This window comes from Sphaeramia orbicularis, chromosome 2 (assembly GCF_902148855.1).
Source record: "Sphaeramia orbicularis chromosome 2, fSphaOr1.1, whole genome shotgun sequence".
Lineage (NCBI taxonomy): Eukaryota > Metazoa > Chordata > Actinopteri > Kurtiformes > Apogonidae > Sphaeramia > Sphaeramia orbicularis.
The window spans coordinates 14,441,366-14,465,026 of record NC_043958.1 but is presented as its reverse complement, the minus strand read 5'-3'; the positions used below and the strand labels follow the sequence as shown (position 1 = coordinate 14,465,026).

The window sequence follows — 23,661 nt, the reverse complement described above, 5'->3', positions numbered from 1 at the left end:
CTTATTAACCATAACTATAATAGAGCTTTCTGTTGGAGAACAATAGGTATTTTATTCAATAAACATATAGTTTGACGGTCTGATTTGGCAGGCAAACAACCTGTGATCAAAGCTAAACACAGCAAACATCAGAGTCTGAGGTCTTATTACCAGAGCAATAATTCATCAGGTTCTCTCCAGTGTTCAGACTTCCTCCCACTGTCCAATGGCATGCACTGTAACCTGACACACCCATAGGTGTGAATGTGAGTGAATGTTTGTTCGTCTTTGTATGTTAGTCCTGTGACAACACATCCAGGGTGGACCTCACCTTTGCCCTTTGGTATCCAGGATAGGCTCTGGTCCCCCCATGACCCTCCAAAGAACAGTTCAGAAAATGAATGAATACTTCACCATGATACCACCAGTACATTTATTAGAGTCAAAATAAAGCAAGGAAGGACCAAAATAACTTTAACTGGAAAGTCCAACAGAGGCCAATTTCCGCCTCATTTTCTTCAAAGCTATATTTTAAAATACTTCTGCACTGGCCTCATGTTTAAGCTGCAGTTTGACCAGTCAGAGAAGGGTGACAGTAATGTACTGTCAGGTAATCTGTAATCATGATCATATACACATACTTCCTTTTTGACTGGAAATATGTCTTAATATGCCATGCCTCTCTGACCAAAACTAACAGTAACTTAGGGTTTTGTTTTTTTTTTGTTTAATTAGGCTTTTTTTTTTTTTTTATTCATGCAACTTCAAACCCACATGCTAAAACTTGGAGGAGGGGTGGATGCTATATGTAATTCCAGGGTTGCCAATTGTACAAAAATACAGTAGTTCTGTGTTGAATTTCAAGATTTGGAAGATTTGTACGTGTTTGTTGTGATACAAAAGGCTGAACATGGAATATTTGCACGTGTTCACTTGTTTTTAGCTGTCTTTAAGTTAACAGCAGAAAAGAGCTACAAGCCTAACGACATTTATCAAAAAACAACCCCAGTCTTCCACATAGGAAATGAAGTAACCCACTGCCCATAACTGCTCAGCACAACAGACTACAAACCTCACCTTTGTCTTTTTTTTTTTTTGGCACTTTGTTCACTTTATTCAAAATGTATTATTTGTTCTTCAAAATATTTTTGCAAAAATGGGATGATACAGATGATATTCCAGCAAATTGTCCATATTGTTATATTCATCTCAAGTTCTGGGAAAAACTCACATGGAAACTCTTTGTATTTAATGTTGCATTATAATTTGTGATTGTGCGGTATTTGTCCAAATGAGTTTTATGTGCAATAGACAAATATACAGCACATCCAGAAAGTTGCCTCAAAACTCTATACACACAATACCTGATAATGACAGTGAAAAAGTTAGTTTGAAACTTTTGCAAATTCATTAAAAATAAAATATTAAAATCTAACATGTACTTCAGTATTGACTGTTTGGTGAGCTCAGGTGCATCCTGTTTCCACTCCTCGTACTTCAGGTGACTGGAGTCCACCTGTGGTAAATTCAGCTGACTGGACATGATTGGGAAAGACACACACCTGTCTATATAAGGGCTGATAGTTGACAGTGTACGTCAGAGCACAAAGCAAGTCATCAAGTGTGTGTAGACCTCTGAGACAGGATTCTATTGAGGCACAGGTCTGTGGAAGGTACAGAACCAGACCAGGAGAAACTAAACTGTGATCTGATGAAACAAACATTGAACTGTTTGTCATGTGTCATGTCTGGAGGAAACCATGCACTGTCCATCACCTGTCCAACACCATCCCTACAGTGGAGCGTGGTGGTGTTAGGATCAGGCTGTAGGGATGTTTTTAACGGCAAGAACTGGGAGACCAGTCAGGGTCGAGGGAAACATGAATGCAGGAATGTACAGAGACATCCTTGATGATAATCTGCACCAGAGCGCTCTGACCTCAGACTGGGCTGAAGATTCATCTTTCAACAAGACGTCGACCCTAAACACACAGCCCAGATAACAAAGAAGAAGTGGCTTTGGGACGACTGAATGTCCTTGAGTGTCCCAGCCACAGCCCAGACCTGAACCCCACTGAACATCTGTGGAGAGTCTGAAAATGTCTGCAGCAACACTTCCCATCCAACCTGATGGAACTGGAGAGGTTCTGCAAAAAAAGAATGGGAAGAACCGTCCAAAAATAGGTATGTGAAGCTTGTAGCATCAGACTGAAACAGACTGGAGGCTGTAATTGCTGCTAAAGGGGCGTCAACAAAGTACTGAGCGAACACTGAGAATACTTATGTACATGTTATATTCCTGTTTGAAATAAATTTGCAAAAGTTTCAAACAATTATTACATTATGAGGTATTGTGTGTAGAATTTGGAGGTAAAAATGAAAATATATTCTGGAATGAAACACGAAAATGTCAAACAAAAACAAACCGGTGTTCTGAATACTTTCTGAGTACGCTGTAGTTTTCTGGTATTAAGGTTTGAGAGATACATCTCAAACAACAACTAATGCTCAAACCAAGCTTGTTATCTTGTGATCATTAAAATTGGCCAAAAACCTTATAGGTAATAACTGTTGGTAAAGAACGCTTACAGTGCAACTGATGTTTTGGAATTAAATCACAGGCACACATTGAGTTTACTATCATTTTAATTGTTATTCACCAGGTGACCTAAAGTCCCGTCCTCCTCCAGGACCGAATGCACGTACTACAGTTCATTAATACGGTGTGTTAAAAGCCAGGTGTACTCAAACCTATAGTATCGCACAGGGCATACAAGTAGTAGTCTGCAAGCTGAGACATGAAAACACACTTAAAACACCAAATATGTTGAAGGCTTGTCTTTTTTTTTTCCAACACAAACAGTACCAAACACTGAAAATTGAGCAAAGTCACTAGTATAGCAATGTCACCGACTCTCCTGCTGACATCTACTGAATATTTATGACAAAAAAAAGGAGTCCTAAGTTTTATTTTTACCCCTAAAATTAATCTGCAGTTACATCCTACGTTCAAAGCTATTCCTTTTCGGTGGTTAGGATTTCAGACGTCACTGTCGTCAAAGGAATTAGAGACACATACACAAAGAAAGAGAATACTGTATATAGCTTACTCAGATGTTCATTGTTCCCACATACTTTACAGTTTTTTTGTCTTTTTTTTTTTTTTCACTCCACTATATCTGGTCCATGTCTGGGAGCTCCAGCTCCAGCTCACTGAGGTACTGGCTGCAGTTGGGGTCCCCCCTTACAGTGGGGGCTGAAGGGATAGGGCGGCCGGTGTGAGGGTTAACGCACCAGCACTCACCCCTCTGACCGTGGAGAGACATCTTGCACTGAAAGAAAACATGATGTTTTGCAATTTATGGCCATTCTTGTCAGTTCCGTCAACCCTAAACATGCATGTCTATATAGTACAGTGGATGAGGTGTGAAGGTAATGTCCTTAGGATGTTACTCTTACTTTTCTTTAAAATTGAAGCAACTGCTGAATTTTAAACTCAAATATGTAAAAATATAAAAACACAACTTCTTCTTGGGCTAAAAAAAAATTTAAAATTCTTCATTTTGCGGTGATTTACCCACCTTTTCTCCTCTATATACTTGCATATTATCAGATGGGTGCACCCTTTCCTCCTAAAACTCTGTTTCCCAAAATGCCCGGAGTCACCTGTTTGAGGTTATACTGCCCCCTCTTGTCACAGTTGGGGATGTGCAGGGCGTACAGGTCTTCCAGGGGACCCCGGTTATCTCTGAAGGGCATCTTGGATATCCGCTCCAGGACCTGGTCGAGCTCCTGCTGACACTGAGTCTTCAACAAAACAACAACACAAGTTAAGTGGAGGTTTCGGTGACCTTTGGTAACGTTATTGTTCCTTTTGTTAATTCAAATCTGGATTTTCCATTTTCATGACTACACTTTTGTTTCACTCACGGCTGTTACTTTTGTGGACATTTTTTACATGTGAAACTTCCTACATTTTAACTCTTTTATGCTGGTTTGAATCTAACTGTTTTATTGGTTCTCTGTCTACATGTATATGCTCTTACATGAAGTTATTTTGATGGAGTTATTTGATGGAAATGCTTATATAGTATTTGCAAGTCTGGAAGGATCCATGCGCATGCTTGCAACCAATAAATTGTAATATTCAGTTAGAGCTGCAATAATTAGTCCCCAGTTGTCAGCTATTAACTTAACCACCAACTATTTGTAATTGGTGGATCGGACTGGGAATTCTTTTAAGAACGAGAAGTCAACAGTTGAATATTTTCTGGATTTTTGCAGGCTTCTTTGGCAGTCAACTTGATATTTTTGCATTCTGGACCAAACAAGACCTCATCTTGGCTTTTGGGAAAAACTGCTCCATAAAACTAATGGAGGAAATAACTGACCGATTAATATTCAGGGGAAAAACTCCTTGAATTGCAGTCGTTACCAATGATGTGTTTGTGAGGCGATCAGGAAGTTTCTGACTCACTACATGGACTTTCACATTACACACATTCAGAGCATACAGAAAATAAATTTAAAGGAGGTTCTGTAATGTGCAAATAACTTGTGTTTTTTGCCAGTAATGAATAAAACTCTGCCAGTGACCTCAGCTTTACCTCACTATCCCAGAGCCAAAAGTCTTTTCAAGGCAGTTGTAAAGTGTTCGGTGGAACTTGCGTAACCTTTTGAGAATTTTATGGTGGATGGAAAGTACCACTGGCTGAGACTACCCAATGAGTACTACAGAACCCAGCAGGTGTGTTCAAGGTCATGAAATATCTCTGGATTAAAGAGTAGCAGTTGGTAGAATTAAAGTACTGAACACAGAGGGAGGGAGAAAACATACTTCTACACTGTTAACCCTTTTAGAATAATTATTCGTAGCTCAAATTCAAAGGTATGATGAGGTTCAAGCATCAACTACTGCACCACTAGGAGGCGACACTGTGCTCCTTTTTCCTTCACCAGAGACACACTGTTGACTAAAGTTTACTTCCAGTGTGGTGGTTGTTGCTTATATATTACACTGGTCAACAACAAATTTATTGTTTAAGTTTTTTGAGCTGATTCAGGATAATTTTGGTGTGCTGAATCCAAAAATCACATTAATTTTGCTCAATCAGGTCAACTTTCTGAACTATGCTACATATTGGCTTCTTAACATTTTTGCTTACATTGATGGGCATTTTCACATCATATGATTCAAAATTCTTTCATATTTCTTGCAATAAACGAGTTCTGAAGATTTTAATTTTGCCAATTTATGATTAACATTTTTTTAATATTACAGGTGAATGAAATGGCTTCGACTAGAAGATCTTGCAAAAATAAGCCTGACGTATTCTGCTACATCTGTGGTGAATACACCGTTGTACGCAACAGAAAATCCTGTTAGAAAATGATTTTTTTTTTTCTCTTAAAACCTATTTTGGGTGAGAACTATATAAAAAATCAACTGATAAAGTCACAAAAATGTCATCAATTTTGTGAGAAGATCAAATTTTTCAAAATCAAATTATCAAAAAAACCTGGCCTGATTGAGAAAAACAGATGTCATTTTTGGATTTAGCGGTGCAAAATGGTCCTAATTCAGTTGAAAAAACCTAGACAACTTGCAAAAAACATTTTTTTGTAACCCAGTGTTATAGGACGTGCATTTTGGGTGAATTAAAAGCAGTCGCCTTTCATACCAAATCTAATGTCCAATACAATGAAACTGAACAGTGAAATTAAATTTGCATATTTTTCAAAAGATTAATCCAAATATGTGCTTCTATAATACAGTAGATTAATATGAGCACAATATTCAAACCATTTTTACATTAAAAGGTATAATATTCACTAGTTTTAGATAAAAATCAATCATGTTGTCAAAGCTAAAAGTAAGGTGTTCCCAAATCTGACATAGAAGTCAAACATTGTTGCAGTCCACCTGGATGTGTTTGTTTTTAGTGAACAATTCTATGTAAGGCCAATTGAAATGGCTATTCATGGTTTATTTCAATTAGAAGACCTGAATTTTATACCACAAACAAACTACTGATGAGTGAAGGAGTAGTATTTACAAAGAAATACCCCTGTTAACATCCACCAGGTCTGCATGGAGCTGGTTGTGCTTTGGCCACTTGTTAAACACAGAAACTAAATCAAAAGCAATCCTTCAAATACATTTTAAAACACAGATTTTGGCCTCTGATGTTTCTTCTATAGAAATCCTAACCATAACAGTAAATGCAACGTCAATGAAAAGATTCAGTAAAAATGGTGGATGTTAAAAGGTTAAAATAGAACAAATACACACATGCTGCTTTTCTTTTTTTCTTGATCTGTCTTTAATAACTGACCCACCTGTTTAGACCGTGTAGATTTCACCTCTTCCACCTTGTTGGTCTTCATCTTAGTCTTCATCTCCTGCCGGTGCTGGCGGACGGCGCTCTCCTTCGGGCCCAGCCACGTGGCCTGTTTGCTGGGCTTCTGTACGGCTGGGACCTCACTCACCCCCAACTCAGGCACCAGCTCCACAGCCTCACCTAAGGGTTCCACCAAAATCTGTAATCAGCTGGACTATTTGTGATGTTACTGTAGAAACAAGTTGTTTTCTTTTCCCTTAGTTTTATGTTTTTAACATGTTGACTGAAAATACCGGGAAAGGGCTCGGATACCCTCTCACATCAACAGTAAAGCAGTTTAAAGGTTATAATTAGTTGTCTGCTAGAATACTCTGCAGTGTAGAAATTAATTTAAGCAGGAATGGACTTCTCTCAAGGACAATATGATGGACATATTGGCTGCTAAAAGCATTTAACCTGTGACATTTGGGGATGATCTTTCTGCGCACTAAGCCGCTCTGTTACCCTCCTGCTGTCATTCTGGTAATGGATTGGGCCTTTTTGGAGAGGCTGAAAATGGAGAAAATTAGGCTCAGCTTTGAACGGATCATTTTTCAGAGTGACAAACTTAGCAGCCTTCTCTGCTAAAATGGTTTTTGGAAGTGGACAGATGGAGCTAGACCAGCTGCAAAGGTGACGGCGAGCCTGCAGAGCCAAGAAACAGAAACTTTTGATGCTTTGACATGTCATAATTTTACTCTGGGTAACCACAAAGTGCTTTTTTTATATTTATTTGTGATCCTTGTGGGCCATGTCTGCCTGTAGAACTGAGTGAGATTACATGCCTCTCCAACTTTCAAGTGATCAAACTTAACAAAGCTCAGAAGTCAAATGGCTAAATGAGGAGTCCTGTCAGCTAATGTAGCTCACCTGGGGCCCATAGGATGTAAAAGCTACCCCCATAAATGTGCCAAAACTCTATTTTTAGCTGGCATCAACCCTGCTTCTTCTTCTTCTTCTTGTTTTAGCTTCATTCATGCTTTGCTTTTGCTTCACTCCCAGAGAGTTTTCAGTTTGTGACAGTGTTTCCACATTGTTACAGTTGACATTTTCACTTGAGATAATGCTAACAAAAAGGGATAACGTGTCCAAACCACTGAAAGAGTGCTCAGCAGATCAGTGAGTCATTAAAAGCTTTTCCTTTTCTCATACGAGGCAACCACATGCAGTCCCGTTAACAAGCTTGTGGGCTGAGAAAAAGTTGGCCACTGGTGAACTTTAGTCAGACAGGTTTCCATGGTTTGTTTTTTCCCCTCTAATGCGATTCTATTTCATGAGCAGATGTTAAAACGCAGTGATAAATGAACACAAAAGTTGATATTGTCACTAATTTGAAAATTTTCCACTTCTGCAGGACTTTAATTTGGAGGACAAGATGATGAACTTCACCCAAATTAGACTATTAAGGGTTGTCACAGTTCAACTTGAAAACCAACAGAGTATTTTCCTAAATGCCACTAAATCATCCTGATTCATCCTGTGGAATTCAGATTTAGTCATGCAACAAACCAGCATAAATGCACTGCATGTCAGTATGTCACTAAGACCACGCTGCACAGCCAAGTGTCTGTGGCCATCCAACGATTCCTCCTGGTGATTTTCATTGACTTTGACTGTCTACTCTCTCCTTGGAGTCTTGTTAAACATCAACCTAAAAAAAAAAAAAAAAAAAAAAAAAAACGCCTCTCTTCAAACAGATGGAGCAAACAATGTGAGAGGCCATCAGGTCCAACCCAACATGTTGTTTCTGACAACAGAGCATACTTGGGGTTGAATGTTGATGGGGAGGGAGTGGAAGAAAAGTGTTTTAAAAAGTTTTGCGTTCCATTTGCACTATACACTAACTGCCTAGTTTAACCAAAGCAAAGGGAATATACACTTGATCATTTAGCTTTTCCATGTGCCAGAGGAGTGTTTTCTATTCAATGACTTTAATTTTGCAGGAAAGAATGAATTTCACCTATGCAGGCCTTCACTTGACACCAAAATGGAAAGAATGGAAATAAGCACAGTAAAGAAGGTCAATGAAGCAGCCAGAAAGTGGATAGTTCAGTTATGCATGGGCCAACACACAGACTTCTGGAAAGGCGTTTTTAGGGCAGAGAATGAAAGCAAATGTGTGTGATGGTGGTGGTGGGCTGGAGAGGTATTCTCTACACTCTGCAAGAGGTAAATTTGACGTCCGGTTACAGAATATGATTACAAAAGGCCTAAGAGAGAACGGGAGAAAGGAAATTCCAAAAGAAGCAAAAACAAGGTGCTGGCGCCTTTTGCCATCAGATAGACCTAGTGTTGTTGGACTTCAGTTCCCCCTATGACGCTCCACTGAGCTCGCTCTAGCTTTTCTTTGAAGACTTGAGTTTCTTTGCAAAAAAAGGGCAAAAGTCAACTGAAATCAGGTGTGTGCTTTAATGTGTGTGTGCACAAAAGTTGCACAGATAAACACACAACACACAGAGGAATACTGGCGGCTGGGGTGTCTTTTGTTTTGCCGTCTTACGTAATCCCGACAGCATCCAAGTGCAATACCATCACTCCCTCTTTCTGGTGGAAACCTGAGATGTTCAAAGACACAGTTTCAAACGCCACAGATGATCACACAGTTTTATACGCAGTGGACAAAGCTCAAAGCCCTCTCAAATGCACTGGCACACACACAAACACAGAGGGTCAGGACCCCACTTTTAGGGGGCACTAGGCCTCTGCAGTACAAGCCGTTCCACAGCGGTGGGCTAAAGATCAGCAGTATCAACAGAGCAGCAGGCGTACTGTCCAGTCTACTGCTTGAATTAAGCCTCAGACAATGGACTGAGAGGCTTCCTCTCTATAACTGATCCATGTCTCATTTCGCAGATGGCACGTAGACCAGAAGTGTCATGTCTGATTGTCCAGATTCTGGTCAACTGAGCAAATGGAGAGTTGTCTATGGAAAGACTAAAAAAGAAACCAGTTATTGGAAAGAAACACATAAAGCCATAGAAATCATTCTTAATACCCATCTACCCTTTCATTTCAAACTATATGTTTGGGATGCATTTCTCCAGAGGTCAAAAACATAAATAGATACTTATTCAGCATATTACTAGCTGAAGGAAAAAAAGCAATAACCAAACGATAGATGACACAAGAAGAACCGACACCAAATAACTGTACAGACATAACTGTGGGAATTTATAGGATGAAAAAAATAAGCTTAACTGTAAATTTGAAGATGGATTGTTTTGTCCAACACTGAGAAGGATGGGTAAGATATGTGAGGTCTTTGAGATCTGATTTTGCTGAAACGATCACATGAATATGAACTCAAAATCCTCTAACCGAAGGAAATATCTTTTTGTGTTTTTATTTATTTTTATTTATACCATGTGCCAAGACAATAATGAGCTGCTATAAATGTTTTTGTTCTTTATACTCACTCTCTGGAAGTATAAAGTTTGTGTATCTGTCTAAGTTTGTAAAAACCTAACTTCTTTCAATAAAAACAGAATTAAAAACAAAAGCAAAAAAAAAAAGAAAAGATGTGAGTATTTCTGTTGAAATGGGTCCTTACGTCACTTAAGGGAATATGATGTCTCAAGGGTTAGCGAATGTCAGACAAATTGATGGGTGTGATGTTTTTCTTCCATCTGGTGATGTTGGTTCTCTTAGCTTAGCTTAGTTAGTTAGTTGATACCTTTTTCCATCTCGGCCAGTTGTTTCAACAGCAAAAAGAACCGGCTCTTGGCCAGGAAGACTGCAGGGATTCAAAAGTTTGACCGTTAAATGTCTTTAAATGCATAGCTATCCAGTAATTGAGCTAAGAAATGCTCACATCACCCAAAAATATAAAGTACCCTCCATCTGAACACTGAGGCATATGTACAACATTTATTAGTTTTCCTGACTTTATGAAAAAACTTCAATAAGCCCTTTCAATAAGCAATTCCGAGGTGAGAATAAGTCATAAGTTGATGAAAGGCACTGGCATTGAGTAGCTGCAGTTCATCGTCCATTACAAGGCCTAGTGGGACTGTTCTCCTAGAAACACAAACTCAGCAGAGTGCAGATATGTTTACCTTCCAGGCTTTCTGGCCCGCAACAGTCGTCTAAAAGCAGGCTTTGGACAGGCTCTGGCACGTACGTACACAGCTCGGCATCCAAGGCCAGGCATCTCTCTTGCTACCGGCTCTGCTGGGTGAACTCTTGGGCGACTGTACTGTACAGGACCAAAACTAGGACATGAACTGGGGCAAGCTGGAACACATTGAAAATGGGAGGCATCGCATGCAGCTCCGACAAACTTGAACGTCTGGGAGAGATACGAAGGATGTGAGTGGACCTTTAGCTTTTCAACAAGCAAAGTTGGGCTGTTATTTAATCAGCTGACCCCTTCTGCGGCTGGTGGGAAACATCATCCATGTGTTAAAACCAACATCATTTATGAGTGATAATTAACCATTAAGTCCAAATATACAGTCCTAAACAACAGACAGATCTTTCTCGTCAGCTTCAAGTATTAATGAACATACAGACAGGTTATGGAGTTCCCAAATAATAACACAGATGCTCCTTAGTCTAACCTGAGATTGCATGTTTTAGTGCTGAACACATTATGAACTAAGGTGCATAACAAATCCAATTATCTTTAACAATAATAGTGACAACAACAGACTCAAAGGTCATGAGTAAAATGGAGTTTCAACCATTCAGATCAATTAATATTGGCTGACAGTTGTGTTAAAGTAGCTGGTAGTTTTCCTCCCTTATTTCCACACAAGAAACAATTCATGTTGCCCATATACAACATAAAAACACTGAGGCTAATTTAGAGTCAATATGTTCTGCAATACTTAATATGTTAATTGCCATATGCACTGAACGGAAAAGGACATGGAAAATGTATGTGTATAACAATATTTATGGACAAAATTTAACTTGCCTTATGTGTCATCTAATACTCTCCACAAACAGCTAATGGGCAAAACATGAATATTTAAATACACTGACATGTTATGTTGTGTACGTCAAACAAACAGGAAGCAGGATAATGGTCCAGGAAGAATTTCCATAAGGTATGACATATTGAAATTATCACCAAATGTTATGACTTTGTGATTTTTTTTTTCTGATGTTTTGCAGTAGCAGCTCTATAGACGACAGCCCAAAAGTGTTCACATAAATGCTGTTGACAGATACATGTACAAACTGGGTGTATTATTGTTCATTATATCACTATATATATATCGCAGCCATTATTGTCATTTACATTTTACATTTTACAGTTTACTTTCTCATCTAAAACAATATTTTGCCATTTCATTTCATTTTACTCTGCATATTTTATTGCAATGAAATGAAAAAAAGACTTGATCATAACTGTTTTGATCTTATACTTCCAAACTTATGCAATGTTCCGTTGGTTGGCAATTGTTTATCACATTCTGACCATGAGGAATATTTTGAAATCACAAATGTCTTTTTTTTTAATCTTTTTGTAATGTTTTCATCTTGTTGCACCTTACGCATAATTTTCCTCTTGTTACGTTTCTTACAAAATAATTTAGAATCCCAAACAATCACATGGTTTATTCAGTTTTCATTCGGGACCAAACCAAAAACCTTTAACTTTAAATCAATAATGATTTGACTTTTTTTGTGATAATTATCGATGAGGCCAAATCGTACAGCCTTAGCTCTAAAAGATGATTTCAATATCAGCACAGGTTGTATAGGTTGGCTCCTTTTTCAGTATTTTCTTGAGTTCAAGTCTAAGGAATGACTTCATCTTCACTCAGAGTATTTTGCTAAAAGGAAACTTGATAACATAGCTCACATTAGCATACAGTGCATCTGGAAAAATATTCAGTGCTACACTTTTTTCTTTTTCTTTTTTTTCTTGTGTTACAGCTTTATTCCAAAGTAGATTACATTTATTTATTTATTTTTACCTCAAACTTCTACACACCATATTTCATAATGACAAAAGGAAAAAAAAGTTTGTTTAAAATTTTTGCAAATTCATTAAAAATAAAATATTAAAATCTAACATGTACTTCAGTATTGACTGTTTGGTGAGCTCAGGTGCATCCTGTTCCCACTCCTCATACTTCAGGTGACTGGAGTCCACCTGTGGTAAATTCAGCTGACTGGACATGATAGGGAAAGACACACACCTGTCTATATAAGGGTTGATAGCTGACAGTGTACGCCAGAGCACAAAGCAAGTCATCAAGTGTGTGTAGACCTCTGAGACAGGATTCTATTGAGGGACAGGTCTGTGGAAGGTACAGAACCAGAACAGGAGAAACTAAACTGTGATCTGATGAAACAAACATTGAACTGTTTGTCATGTGTCATGTCTGGAGGTCCATCACCTGTCCAACACCATCCCTACGGTGGAGCATGGTGGTGTTAGCATCAGTCAGGGTCCAGGGAAACATGAATGCAGGAATGTACAGAGACATCCTTGATGATAATCTGCACCAGAGTGCTCTGACCTCAGACTGGGCTGAAGATTCATTTTTCAACAGGACGTCGACCCTAAACACACAGCCCAGATAACAAAGAAGTGGCTTTGAGTGTCCCAGCCACAGCCCAGACCTGAACCCCACTGAACATCTGTGGAGAGTCTGAAAATGTCTGCAGCGACATTTCCCATCCAACCTGATGGAACTGGAGAGGTTCTGCAAAAAAGAATGGGAAGAACCGTCCAAAAATAGGTATGTGAAGCTTGTAGCATCAGACTGAAACAGACTGGAGGCTGTAATTGCTGCTAAAGGGGCGTCAACAAAGTACTGAGCAAACACTGAGAATACTTATGTACATGTTATATTCCTGTTTGAAATAAATTTGCAAAAGTTTCAAACAGAATTTTAAGATATAAACTTAATTTAATCTATTTTGGAATAACATTGTTACATGAAAGTGTAAAAAAAAAAGAAAGTGTTGCATTATGAATAATTTTCGAACGCAGTGTATCTCCCAATGTAATCCACAGGTTATATGCACATAGGAACATTAAAATGTGGCTCCAAATTAATCAAGACTTGGGACAGTCAAAAAACACCATTCAATGTGGTACAATTGTTTTTTTTTTTTTTCTGTTTTTTTTTTTTCTTTCTGGACTACATATAATTGAGGTTTCGGGATTCAGTTTGTTCATAAAAGTTGGTTTGAGAGCTAACGCAGAGTCTCCATAAAACCTATGGAAGACTCTTAGCTTCCACCCCCTCACAGCCAAAGAAATAAAGAACAAAAGGAAAAAATCCTGTCCATGTCTGATATAACCTTGGAGAATGTCAGGCTACAATATGCTGAAGAAACACAAAACTGCAGTGATGATGCCTTTGCAGAACCCTGTACCGTTTTACAGCTCATACGTAAATCTGTCAAAAGTGTGTTCAGGGACCGTCCCTCTTCCCTTCCCCTCCAGTGTCAGTAGCATTTCAGACAGTGTTTGTATTGTCTTAAATCACTCTTGACCAAAAAGGGGGGTGGGAAGTTATTCTGGTTCCAGTACAGGCACGAGGAGATTCTTGGCATGGGTACAAGTGAAGTTGACGCCTGGAGGGGAGATGGCACAAATGCCCCTGTTTTGGAGAAGCTTGGGGTGGAGGGGGATTATCTCGGAGCTATTTCAGTCCTGCGGACTCCGTCTGGACACCCCCGCAGGTACACAGGAATGCCCCTTGTTAGCTAACAATGTTATTTCAGTGACCAGATGGCACTGCAGGTTTTTTCCACTTTTCTTTCCACCCCATTTTTTCCTCAACAACTTTTATAACAATGTGAATACAAGAGGGCTGCCCACGATCTGACATGCTCACTGACCACATATAAAACTGACTCTGGGGGATTAACAGCCACAGAATAACTATGTCTCCATACCAAACAGGCACAATAACGTCTTATTTCTAATTCATGTTACATTCAAGCAAGTGAATGGGTTCTGTTTGGATTTAATCAAAGTGTTCACTTTCCAAGGTCATATATGGTGTGATCCCAGTCAAAGCAACAAACCACCCTTCCAATCTGATTAAAGGAACCTTTATTTGGATCCAGGTTTCCGCAGGAACAGAATATCAAATGATACTGCACATAAACAGAGAGGGTAGTGGGAAACTCGTGGGTGGGGGACATTTCAACTCAAGTTTAATAAACTATGGACTCCCCCTGTTATTAGTAATAATGATATAGTTATCGATATTCTGACTTTATTATCATTTAAAATCTTTGATTTACATATGCAGTAGTGTCCAGAAGTCTGAGCTCACCAGTCAAAGTACTTTTAGTCGTTATAACATGACATTACCAATTTAAAGTCTGACTAAAACATGGTAATGGAAATGCTTCTTCTTTTTGTGACAATAAGGACATTATTTATAGAATTTATGCAACCAAACATCATAAGCCCAACACAATCTATCATTCTGCTCTGTGACTTATTTCAAACAACTTGAAACAAACCACTTGAAAACACAACACTCCCTGCTGTATTCTCTTGTCAATGGCACTCCTTGCAGATTGCATACTTGATAAAACACTTCTAGGAAACTCACCTCCGTTATAATAACCAAACACAACAAACATCCTTTGGCCTGTTGTCGTTCCAGTCTACCACTGATAATGACTGCAATTTACAACAAAACCCAAAAATCGCTGTCAGTGTCACCACAACATTGTAATTACCCTCAACCACAAAGGATAGTAAGGATGGCTGAGAAATACAAATAATAAATGATGAAATTACTGTTTTTGTCTTTTGTCCTGCTACGTCCTCCTTCACGTATGCTGAATGTTCTTTTAATTGGGCTTGTGTAGGTACAGGACAGGCACAAATTTCCCTAGGTAGTTACTGACCATAAAATAGATCCTGAATCTTGCCTTAAATCAGTGATAACTCCTTGATGTGGCCTCTGAACATTTACATGCAGTAAGGCTGATTTTTTTCTGATTCGTTTGATATTGTTCGTCACCACTGAAAGTATACTGTTACTCCGCTTTAACCTTCAGGAGTTTGTAAGATGAAAATCAAATTACAGTATTTTCAGTTAGTTATCTAAGTAGGGCAGGAGAAATGAGACTATGGTTGTGTGTCCACTGCACTTATATTGTGCATTTATATTTACACAGTGCTATATTGTGCTATTTCACGTAAAATGTCCACAGTTCTAGATAACTGAACTGTTAAATTAATCAACCAGAAGCAAAACAAACAAGTATATGAACTGCCTTTCTTCTGTTACATCTGAATTTTATCTGTTGTCTCCTCCTTTCCAGTTCTTTATGTCTGGTATCATAAAATAAATGCTAAAATGCGTTTCATTACAAAGGTCAAGTATTGGCCCACTTTTGCTTTAACATGGATTCCACAAGTTGGTGCCAAACCTGTTGTCCCAGCATGAGCTTCTTGTGATGTTACACAAATCTTGGCTTTCTCTGTCTCCAACTGGCCCAATAAATGTCGAATGGGGTCGAGGTCGGGTGACTGTGGAGGAAAGTTCACGACAGTCAGCGCTCCTTGGCCTCCTTTGGTCTTCAAGCTTTGAGGTGTGCGTGGTCATTATCCTGCCGCGGCATGAATCCACAAAGATGAAAACCAGAGGGTACAGGACGTGTGTGATACTTGTCCTGAGTCCCAGTAGAGTTGGTACATAAACGTTAATATTCCCAACACTGGTCCACTGGGACATGGTGCCATATTATGACCAATATGACCCATCTGTTTCTCTTGTTTAGAGTCTTGCTTTGATTTAGAACTTCTGCATTTGTAGTGTTGTACTTCTTTATCTGTTCTAAACAAAGGCTTATGTACAGATCTTTTGACCATGTGGGTACACCTGATCCAGTTTCCACAAAGTATTTTACAGTGTCATATGTTAGCCATGATTTGACGCTGAGTCTTAGCTCTGCTGCCATGTTTCCCCCTACCATAAACTAAACATGTGCCTGAAACTTAAGCCACAGTCATCTTTATGACATAGGAACAACTGGGAACATGCTTGAACAGGCCTATTTGCAGTCCAGTTTGTATGATTTTCAGAAAAATAGGGGACTCTAATGGGAGAAATTGAAAATAATATTCAAAAATCAGAATCAAATCAAAATCATTAGTGTATAATCCCCTGAAAAGAAGAGTCTCACACCTGAAACCTGAACCGAAGTCCAAACAAAGGTCTGTGTTTTTGTTTTAGAGTGTATATTGCGTCCAGTTATTTTGCTTTCACACTGCAGTTTTGGGAGCAGACAAATATGATCTGCATCTTCCTTTAAATCATTTATCTAACATCATCACTCGATACCATTTTCTGTTCTTTTTCTTTTATTTTTTGGTGCTCTCTGGTACCTGGTCCAAAAGTTTGAACCATCCAAAAAATGTTTTCAGAGCGTACGCCAACCAAACTACGGCTCAGTTTGATCCTGGTGAAGACCACCTGTTTTGGATGGTCCAAAGATCAGCTTTTTGTTCAACACTGCAAATGAAAATTTAGTTCAGATCAAACTGGAAAGTCTAAAAGTCCTAACTAAACAAGGCAGGTGTGAAACTGTCCCAGGTGCAGACCAGATTTACTATCCCCTCATGTTAAAGGCCTGGAGTGGATAACAACAATAACTCTAGCGAAGGTTTGTGTTTTCAGCAGCCATTTTATTTCAGGGTTCAGTTGAAGGCAATCTGTAACCGCCCCACTTGATCTCACTAAATCAAACACATCTGAGTGTCATTTGAACAGAGATAAAACTCAATGAAATCTAACCTTTTGTATTTAATTTAATGTGACAGTGCTTAAATGTGTTTGCTGACCTAAAATAGAGCAGAATCTTGCATATTTCTTCTACATTTTAAATGTTGTAGACACTTTTCACTACCATTACAAGGTTTTGGAGCAGCACCAAAGTCATTTTGGCCACCACCAAATGCAAATTAATGCAAAATCAATGCATCAAAACTAACTAAAAGACCAGATCTAATAGGTAGACTTCTTTAGCAAGTTTTGTCTTTACGCTTTTGGGTCGTGTTTATTATCCTTTCTTCCTTTTCCACACTTCTGTGCACAGATATGGTAATAACAAAGGTCCAAGGTGATGTGAAATCACATATTTGTATTGCAAAACCTAAACTTTTGACCCCAAACAATACCTAAACCTTCTGAAAACCTGATTAGAGTAATTTTTCCTGGTTCGTATGAAAATATCATAGATTTCTCAACATGTTTGGCACATGTTAATGAAAACTGACTGCATGGTTACAAAATTACTGATCACTAAATTGCATCATGCTTTTTTCCACCACAGAAATGGACACCTATTAATTTAGATATTAAAACAGATCTAGATAGACTTAGTGGCGAAGTTAAATGTCAGCAATATGAGTCAAGACCAGTCTCACATTATGTAATTCTATGTGACAGTCACCTTGGCTTAAAATGATGCACAGCACTAATGGATCCATCATTTCTTCAGGTTATATTGTGAATGACTTCTTATCTTTATGTTTTCCATGTTCTCTCAAATTCTCAGATACATGCCAATGTCACGTCTCCATTTCTTATATCTAATATTCAACAGCTGCTCTTACAGTTTCATAAGTGACTTTTTTATTCTGGGCCAATCTTGATAGACAACCTGCTGAGTTAAACAAGAAATTCTTGCATTATAATGTAACACTGTTGTGTGCACTCAGCAGTGGTAATTTCAAAGATTTATGAGCCACATCATTTTTTCTTACTCACTACATTACTAATATGCTGTAATTAGTTGTTTCGGTAATTCAAAACAGTGCACTAAATCGCCTGTGGTCTGGACCGGAGAGGAAAATAAGCCAGTGCACTGCCAGTACATTTCACCTAATTAGTGTTTCATTAAAAACAGGCAAAAAAACAAAATCAGTTCATTGCCCTATAAAAAAAATCAATATAGATTAATTATCTTTTGTGGGGGTCGTGGGCTTATTTTTGCAATAAAAACATCTCCTCTGCCTCTTTTCCTAAATCCTCTATTGCATGTTGCTACAGTATTTCTTCTTTACTCCAGGGTCAAAGTAATCTGACCTTTGACCTTTTTATTGCCGCTTGCCTGAGGAGCTGATGCAGAACTTTATATGAGCACTGTCAGTGTAAGTCACTGAGGATAAGGCAAGCAGGTCAGTTCCCCAGATGTGGGAAGTGCTTGTTTCTATCATTTATTTTATCTGAGCTCATAATGAATGTATTGTTTGCTAATGTATTGTTTCATATGGGACCACACAACCTATGACAACAATATGAGAAGGTTTACACTGCCTTATCTTTGTCTGGGCCTTTCACTAATCTAAAGTAAAGATGTTGAGTTTCACCACAGAACTGAAGGGTCTGCAAAATTTCATTATTTGATTCTTTGCCCAAGGTGTCAGAGCAGCGCAAGAATCACCAGTTCACTCTCAGACACTTAATTATGGAGTTATAATCTGCTTTTCCCTCTGTGATTTGTAGATCATTCCTGGAAATATTTGAGGAGATCCAAACAAAAAAGGTCTTCCAACAGCCGTTGTGTACTGATTTCTAGCTGAGATTTCATTACTTCCTCTTTTTGCTGTTTATCCGAGAAGAGTTTATTACAGGAAATCAAGCCTATGTAGTCTTAAACATGGGCCAAATGAAAGCAAGACTGATGGTAACCATCTGAAACAGCAACAGATAGTTAACTATGCAATTTAGTGAAAATAAAGACACAACCTTCAATGAATGCGCAAACAGTACCACAGCACAGGAAACAAGACAGTGATTCCCTACCAGGTTTATATGTACCTAAGGCTACTTCTGCAGATTCTAAGTGGCAGCTCATGTATGAAGGAGATGTGCCACATATATTGAAAAGGAAAAACAACTATAAATAGTGAGATCAGTGGTTATAAAATTTTGTCACCTTTCAGTGACTGTCATTTTGTATCTTTAATCTAATTTAAATGTTTTTGCATATTTTATCTCATTTTAATATTTTAGTGTTTTATGTCACACCATTTTGCTATTATGTTCTTTGTATTGTCTATCTTACTATGTGACACATATCATCTTGTTGTTGTTGTTGTTGTTGTTATTATTATTATTATTATTATTATTATTATTATTATTATTATTATTATTATCATCATTATTATTATTTATATTATTAGCCTTATGTATGTGTTTCCATTACTTAAAAACAATTTAAGATTAAAGATAAAAGTCTGATAATATTTAGCAAAATGCATGAACTAGTTGACTCAAGTCACTGGATTTAAAATATGAAACTAGCAAGTTAGCAACTGTTAAAGGTCATGTAGCCTGTGTTTGCATTTGCCAAGAAGGAAAACATCAAATTAAGATTATATGCTCATGTCATGCTGATATTTTACTAAAAGTGCATAAAATTAGTCATTTGAAATTTTTTTGAGACATGATGTAGTTTAAAGTATATGAAAATGATTTAGCTACTAGCAAAACTAAGTGTGGTAACACGTGAGTGTCAGCATGTGTTAGCGTCTGAACAGGATTACGAGCTGATGTCCTGTTCGGCTATGTCAAAGCTAGTTAGAAAGCTATGTGCAAGCTGAATGTTTCACAGAATAGAAGTAACATAAATGCTATCATGCATTTAACTGTTCAAATTGTTGATCAATGTCATAAATTGTTAAAATGTTGTAACAATAGGCCTTTTTGGATAATTATTAGTTCTTAATAAGACTTTTACATATAGACCATAACAGCAGAATTTAGTCTTTAGTTGGAGAGGCTATACCAGACAAAAAGGTTGGGAAGAAGAGGGATTGGTGTCCTTATCTGCCTTATTTCTTTATTAAAACATTTTTTGTTTGTTTCATTAAGTGTTGACCTAAGTGAACATTAGGGCTAATAAGCATTTAAAACTTTTCAAAAGCCTCTAATATTGATCCTGACACCTTGGCTTTAACTCCCAATATTATGATGCATGTCTTTATTTTTATTTTTCAGCTTTTGTTTTGCAGTATAAAAAGTAAATCTATCTACCTCAAATTGAAGTCACTTGGAAACATAATGTAAAAATGAAAAGTAATGCATTGACACTGAGGACATTTACTCCTAAGGCATCAAAATTTAGTATTGAACACTTCCAGGCTTATTGTAAATACCTGATAGTACCCATTTAGTTCATAGTCGACACGCAGCAGGATTTCGAGGCTCGGTAAAGGTGTACTCGACCTTATCTGATTCCACTCTGGGAGTACATCAGAGAAAAGGATGGGTATGAAGAGGCTGGCAGCCTTATCTGACTGAGTTCTTTTAAAAAATATTTGAACATATGAAAGCCCTCTTCATCTGCAGACTTTTATTCACTGAGCCTTTGCAACCAATTCCTAAGCTTTATTGTTTTTATTTTTTCCTTTTTTGACACATCTAGCTACACGTCAGACCTGTAAACCAAAGTATAGCCCGACCCCCAAAGTGGAGGAAGAAATTAGAGACAAAACAATGTAACTTCATGATCTGTTTTCTGCAAGCACATTGAAAGTCTCCTCTAAATGAAATGTTACCAATGCAGTTGCATGCAATAAATGTGGAATTAATTAATTATGATGGTTATTAAACTGATTTACTGTGTCGTGGAATATTTCTGACCTTTTGTCAGTGTGCTACGTCCTGCAGGGCCTTTACAGAGAACGTATTGCTCTACTTTCCAGATGTGTAGTGCCAAAATAAACACGCCAGTCTTGAGGTACACCCTGACAAAGATTTGGAAATGAGTAAAAAATCACACCCCGGCCCAGCTCCACACTCACAACACACTCATTGACTGAGCATTTGTCACCTCAAAATGAGCCCATTAAAGTGGCCGTTTACTTTTCTTCTTCTTTGTCTTTTTGCTTCAGCTGGATCCAGATTACAACTCAGGGTCTTCCTTCCTGCACATGTGTCCGCTTCACTCTCCAGGTGGACAATCCGATTCACGCAGTCACTGTCAACACTAGTTTACAGTTACCACTGATCAAAGCCTAAAGTCCACTTTTCCAATCAATGCAGCATTCCTCCTGCTGTCTGTCTACTGGGTCTTTCCCTCCACTCCTCTGTGCAAACGTCAACATCAATACGAGGATGTTTTCTGTGTCCGTCCCACTGAGTTCTGTGAATTTCGCAGGCCACTATCTCTGTGTTCAGAAGGCAGGGTTTTTTTGTAGGGAATACTGCAAAACACCAAGAGGGCCGGCCAGCTGTTTGGGGCGTTAGTGACTGTTTCTTTTGTTTCTTTCTCCACATGCACACCAGGATCATTCACAGCACTGCAAACAGGTCAATGCAAACCAGTTTAATGTCAGCATTTTGATACCCGACGGCCAATCCACACTGCAAAACTATATTCTAAGTAAAACACACATATGTCCTAGTGAAGCTGCAAAACACTAGGAGTGCAGACTTCTACGTTCTATGAGCAAAGTTTAAAAAGTGGGCATATTTATACTCATTTTCTTTATTTTCTATATCTCCTGAGACCTGGAAAGTAAAAGTTTTGCTTGTTTTTTTTTTTTTGCATTATATAATTATCTTGATTGGAAACAGTATGATGCAATAGTTTTTTCAGATGTTTTTTTTTTTTTTTTTACTTTATATGTATGGAATGTCCTAAACAGTGGACAGCATTTTTGGAAGTAAAGTTGTGAAACTCTTGTCCCCAACAGAGGACACATGCATTGCTAGCCCTCCACAGGACAGGACAGAACAATTGCTTCCATGATGCACAGCAGACATCCATGCAAATATGTATGAATAGATCAGACTATAATGGGCATGTCCTGCTTTAAAGTGCAGAGAGGACACTTCAGGTTGACTGTCCTGGACCAGTGTCTGTTTTATATGGTTTTGTGCACAGCCTTCATGACAAAGCACTATTTCTACTCTATTCCTCTGGCTGCAGTCTAGACAGTGTCATTAAAAATTGATAGAAGAAAAGCTGGTTTCAATAAACTGACTGACCGCTGGTTTGCTCCCGCTGGTCCTGGCTGTAAGTGGTGGTCTCGGGGTCCACTTTGCGCCGGCACTGGCCCTGGCCCTGCACCAGTTGCTCCAGAGGAAGCTCCGAGTCGGGGGTCGGGTAGCATCGCAGTCCGGTGGCGCACCTCGGGGTGTACACTCCGCACATTTCACCCTCCTGCCGGGCGCACACGGGGCAGCACCCGCAGCCCGGTTCGCGCACTATCTCCGCGCAGGTCTCGGTGAGCCGCGGGCACAGAGCCTGGCGCTCCGCGGTGCAGCCCGGGCAGCGGAACACCATCTCGGCCAGGGAGGCACCGGCGAGGGACGCGGACAGGATCAGCAAGCTGCAGCCCGCGTACGAAAGCATAGTTATAGGTATGAGGTTTTTGGTCATTATCATGAGGCGATGGAAGGCAATCCCAAGTGAAAAAAAGGGGAAGAAATGTGCATGCGAACAGGTGAAGCCGGGGCTGGAGGGCTGCTGGGTCCTACAAATTCCCAGGTTTCTTCTCGGGGCCACAGATGGGACTCAAATGGAGAAAAAATATCAACGTTCAACATGTCATGGTTTTGTTTTTATAACATTTGGGAAGAATATGAAGTAAAATGAAATATGAAGTTCCTTTTTTTATTATGTAAGCAGTGATTTTCCTTTGAATAAATAAAATAACATATGGCTTCATTGATCCCACAGCAACAAAAATACCAAAAAAGTGAAAAGAGTGAACAGGAAATATAAAAGAGAATAGTCTATTTATATTACTTGTTCTGGACATACATAAATATTATTACAATGGCTGTTTTTGCACTGGGGGTGGAAGAGCTGCACAAATGACAAGAAAGTTTATTTTATGTAGTTAAACTGGATGCATGTGCAGATCTGAGAACACTGCATCGTGACTGGGTGCCTCCACCATCCTCTATACAAGCAAATATGTTTGAGAAATGAACCACAATAGACTACAGAATACAAATATTTGTGATCCTCACTGTTGAAGTTTGATCATACATTAGTAAAATATACCTTAAAATTGTATAATATACATGATAATTTGCAATTTATTTCTACAAGTAGGCTCATTTTAAATGTATGTTGTTTCGCTACTCCAGTCGTGCATCAGAGTAAAAGAGTTTAAGGTGATCATGAATAAAGTGTTCTATTATTAAAAGAGATGACACACAGGTCATGGAAACAGAAATACTGCTTCCTGATTGGTTGACATTATCAGCCCCTTTACACTATAAACTCATTTTCATACAAATAAGAGGTCAAATCTTTCCAAACCTTACTTTTGGATTTTGACCGTGCACAAACAGAAGACAACTTAAAATCTGGCCATGTAAATATAGTATTTAGAGCTTCT

General features: G+C 38.5%; 1 protein-coding gene across 1 annotated transcript; it reads right to left on the bottom strand.

Annotated features, from left to right (window-relative positions):
• Window positions 1-2,607: 2,607 nt before the first annotated feature.
• Window positions 2,608-22,771, bottom strand: igfbp2a (insulin-like growth factor binding protein 2a). The gene is made up of 4 exons (XM_030156980.1): window positions 22,298-22,771; window positions 6,319-6,500; window positions 3,646-3,786; window positions 2,608-3,311 (listed from the first exon to the last, which is right to left on the bottom strand). The coding sequence occupies exons 1-4, from the start codon at window positions 22,695-22,697 to the stop codon at window positions 3,153-3,155; spliced, it is 882 nt and encodes a 293-aa protein (XP_030012840.1). The 5' UTR covers window positions 22,698-22,771; the 3' UTR covers window positions 2,608-3,152.
• Between the last annotated feature and the right edge of the window lie 890 nt (window positions 22,772-23,661).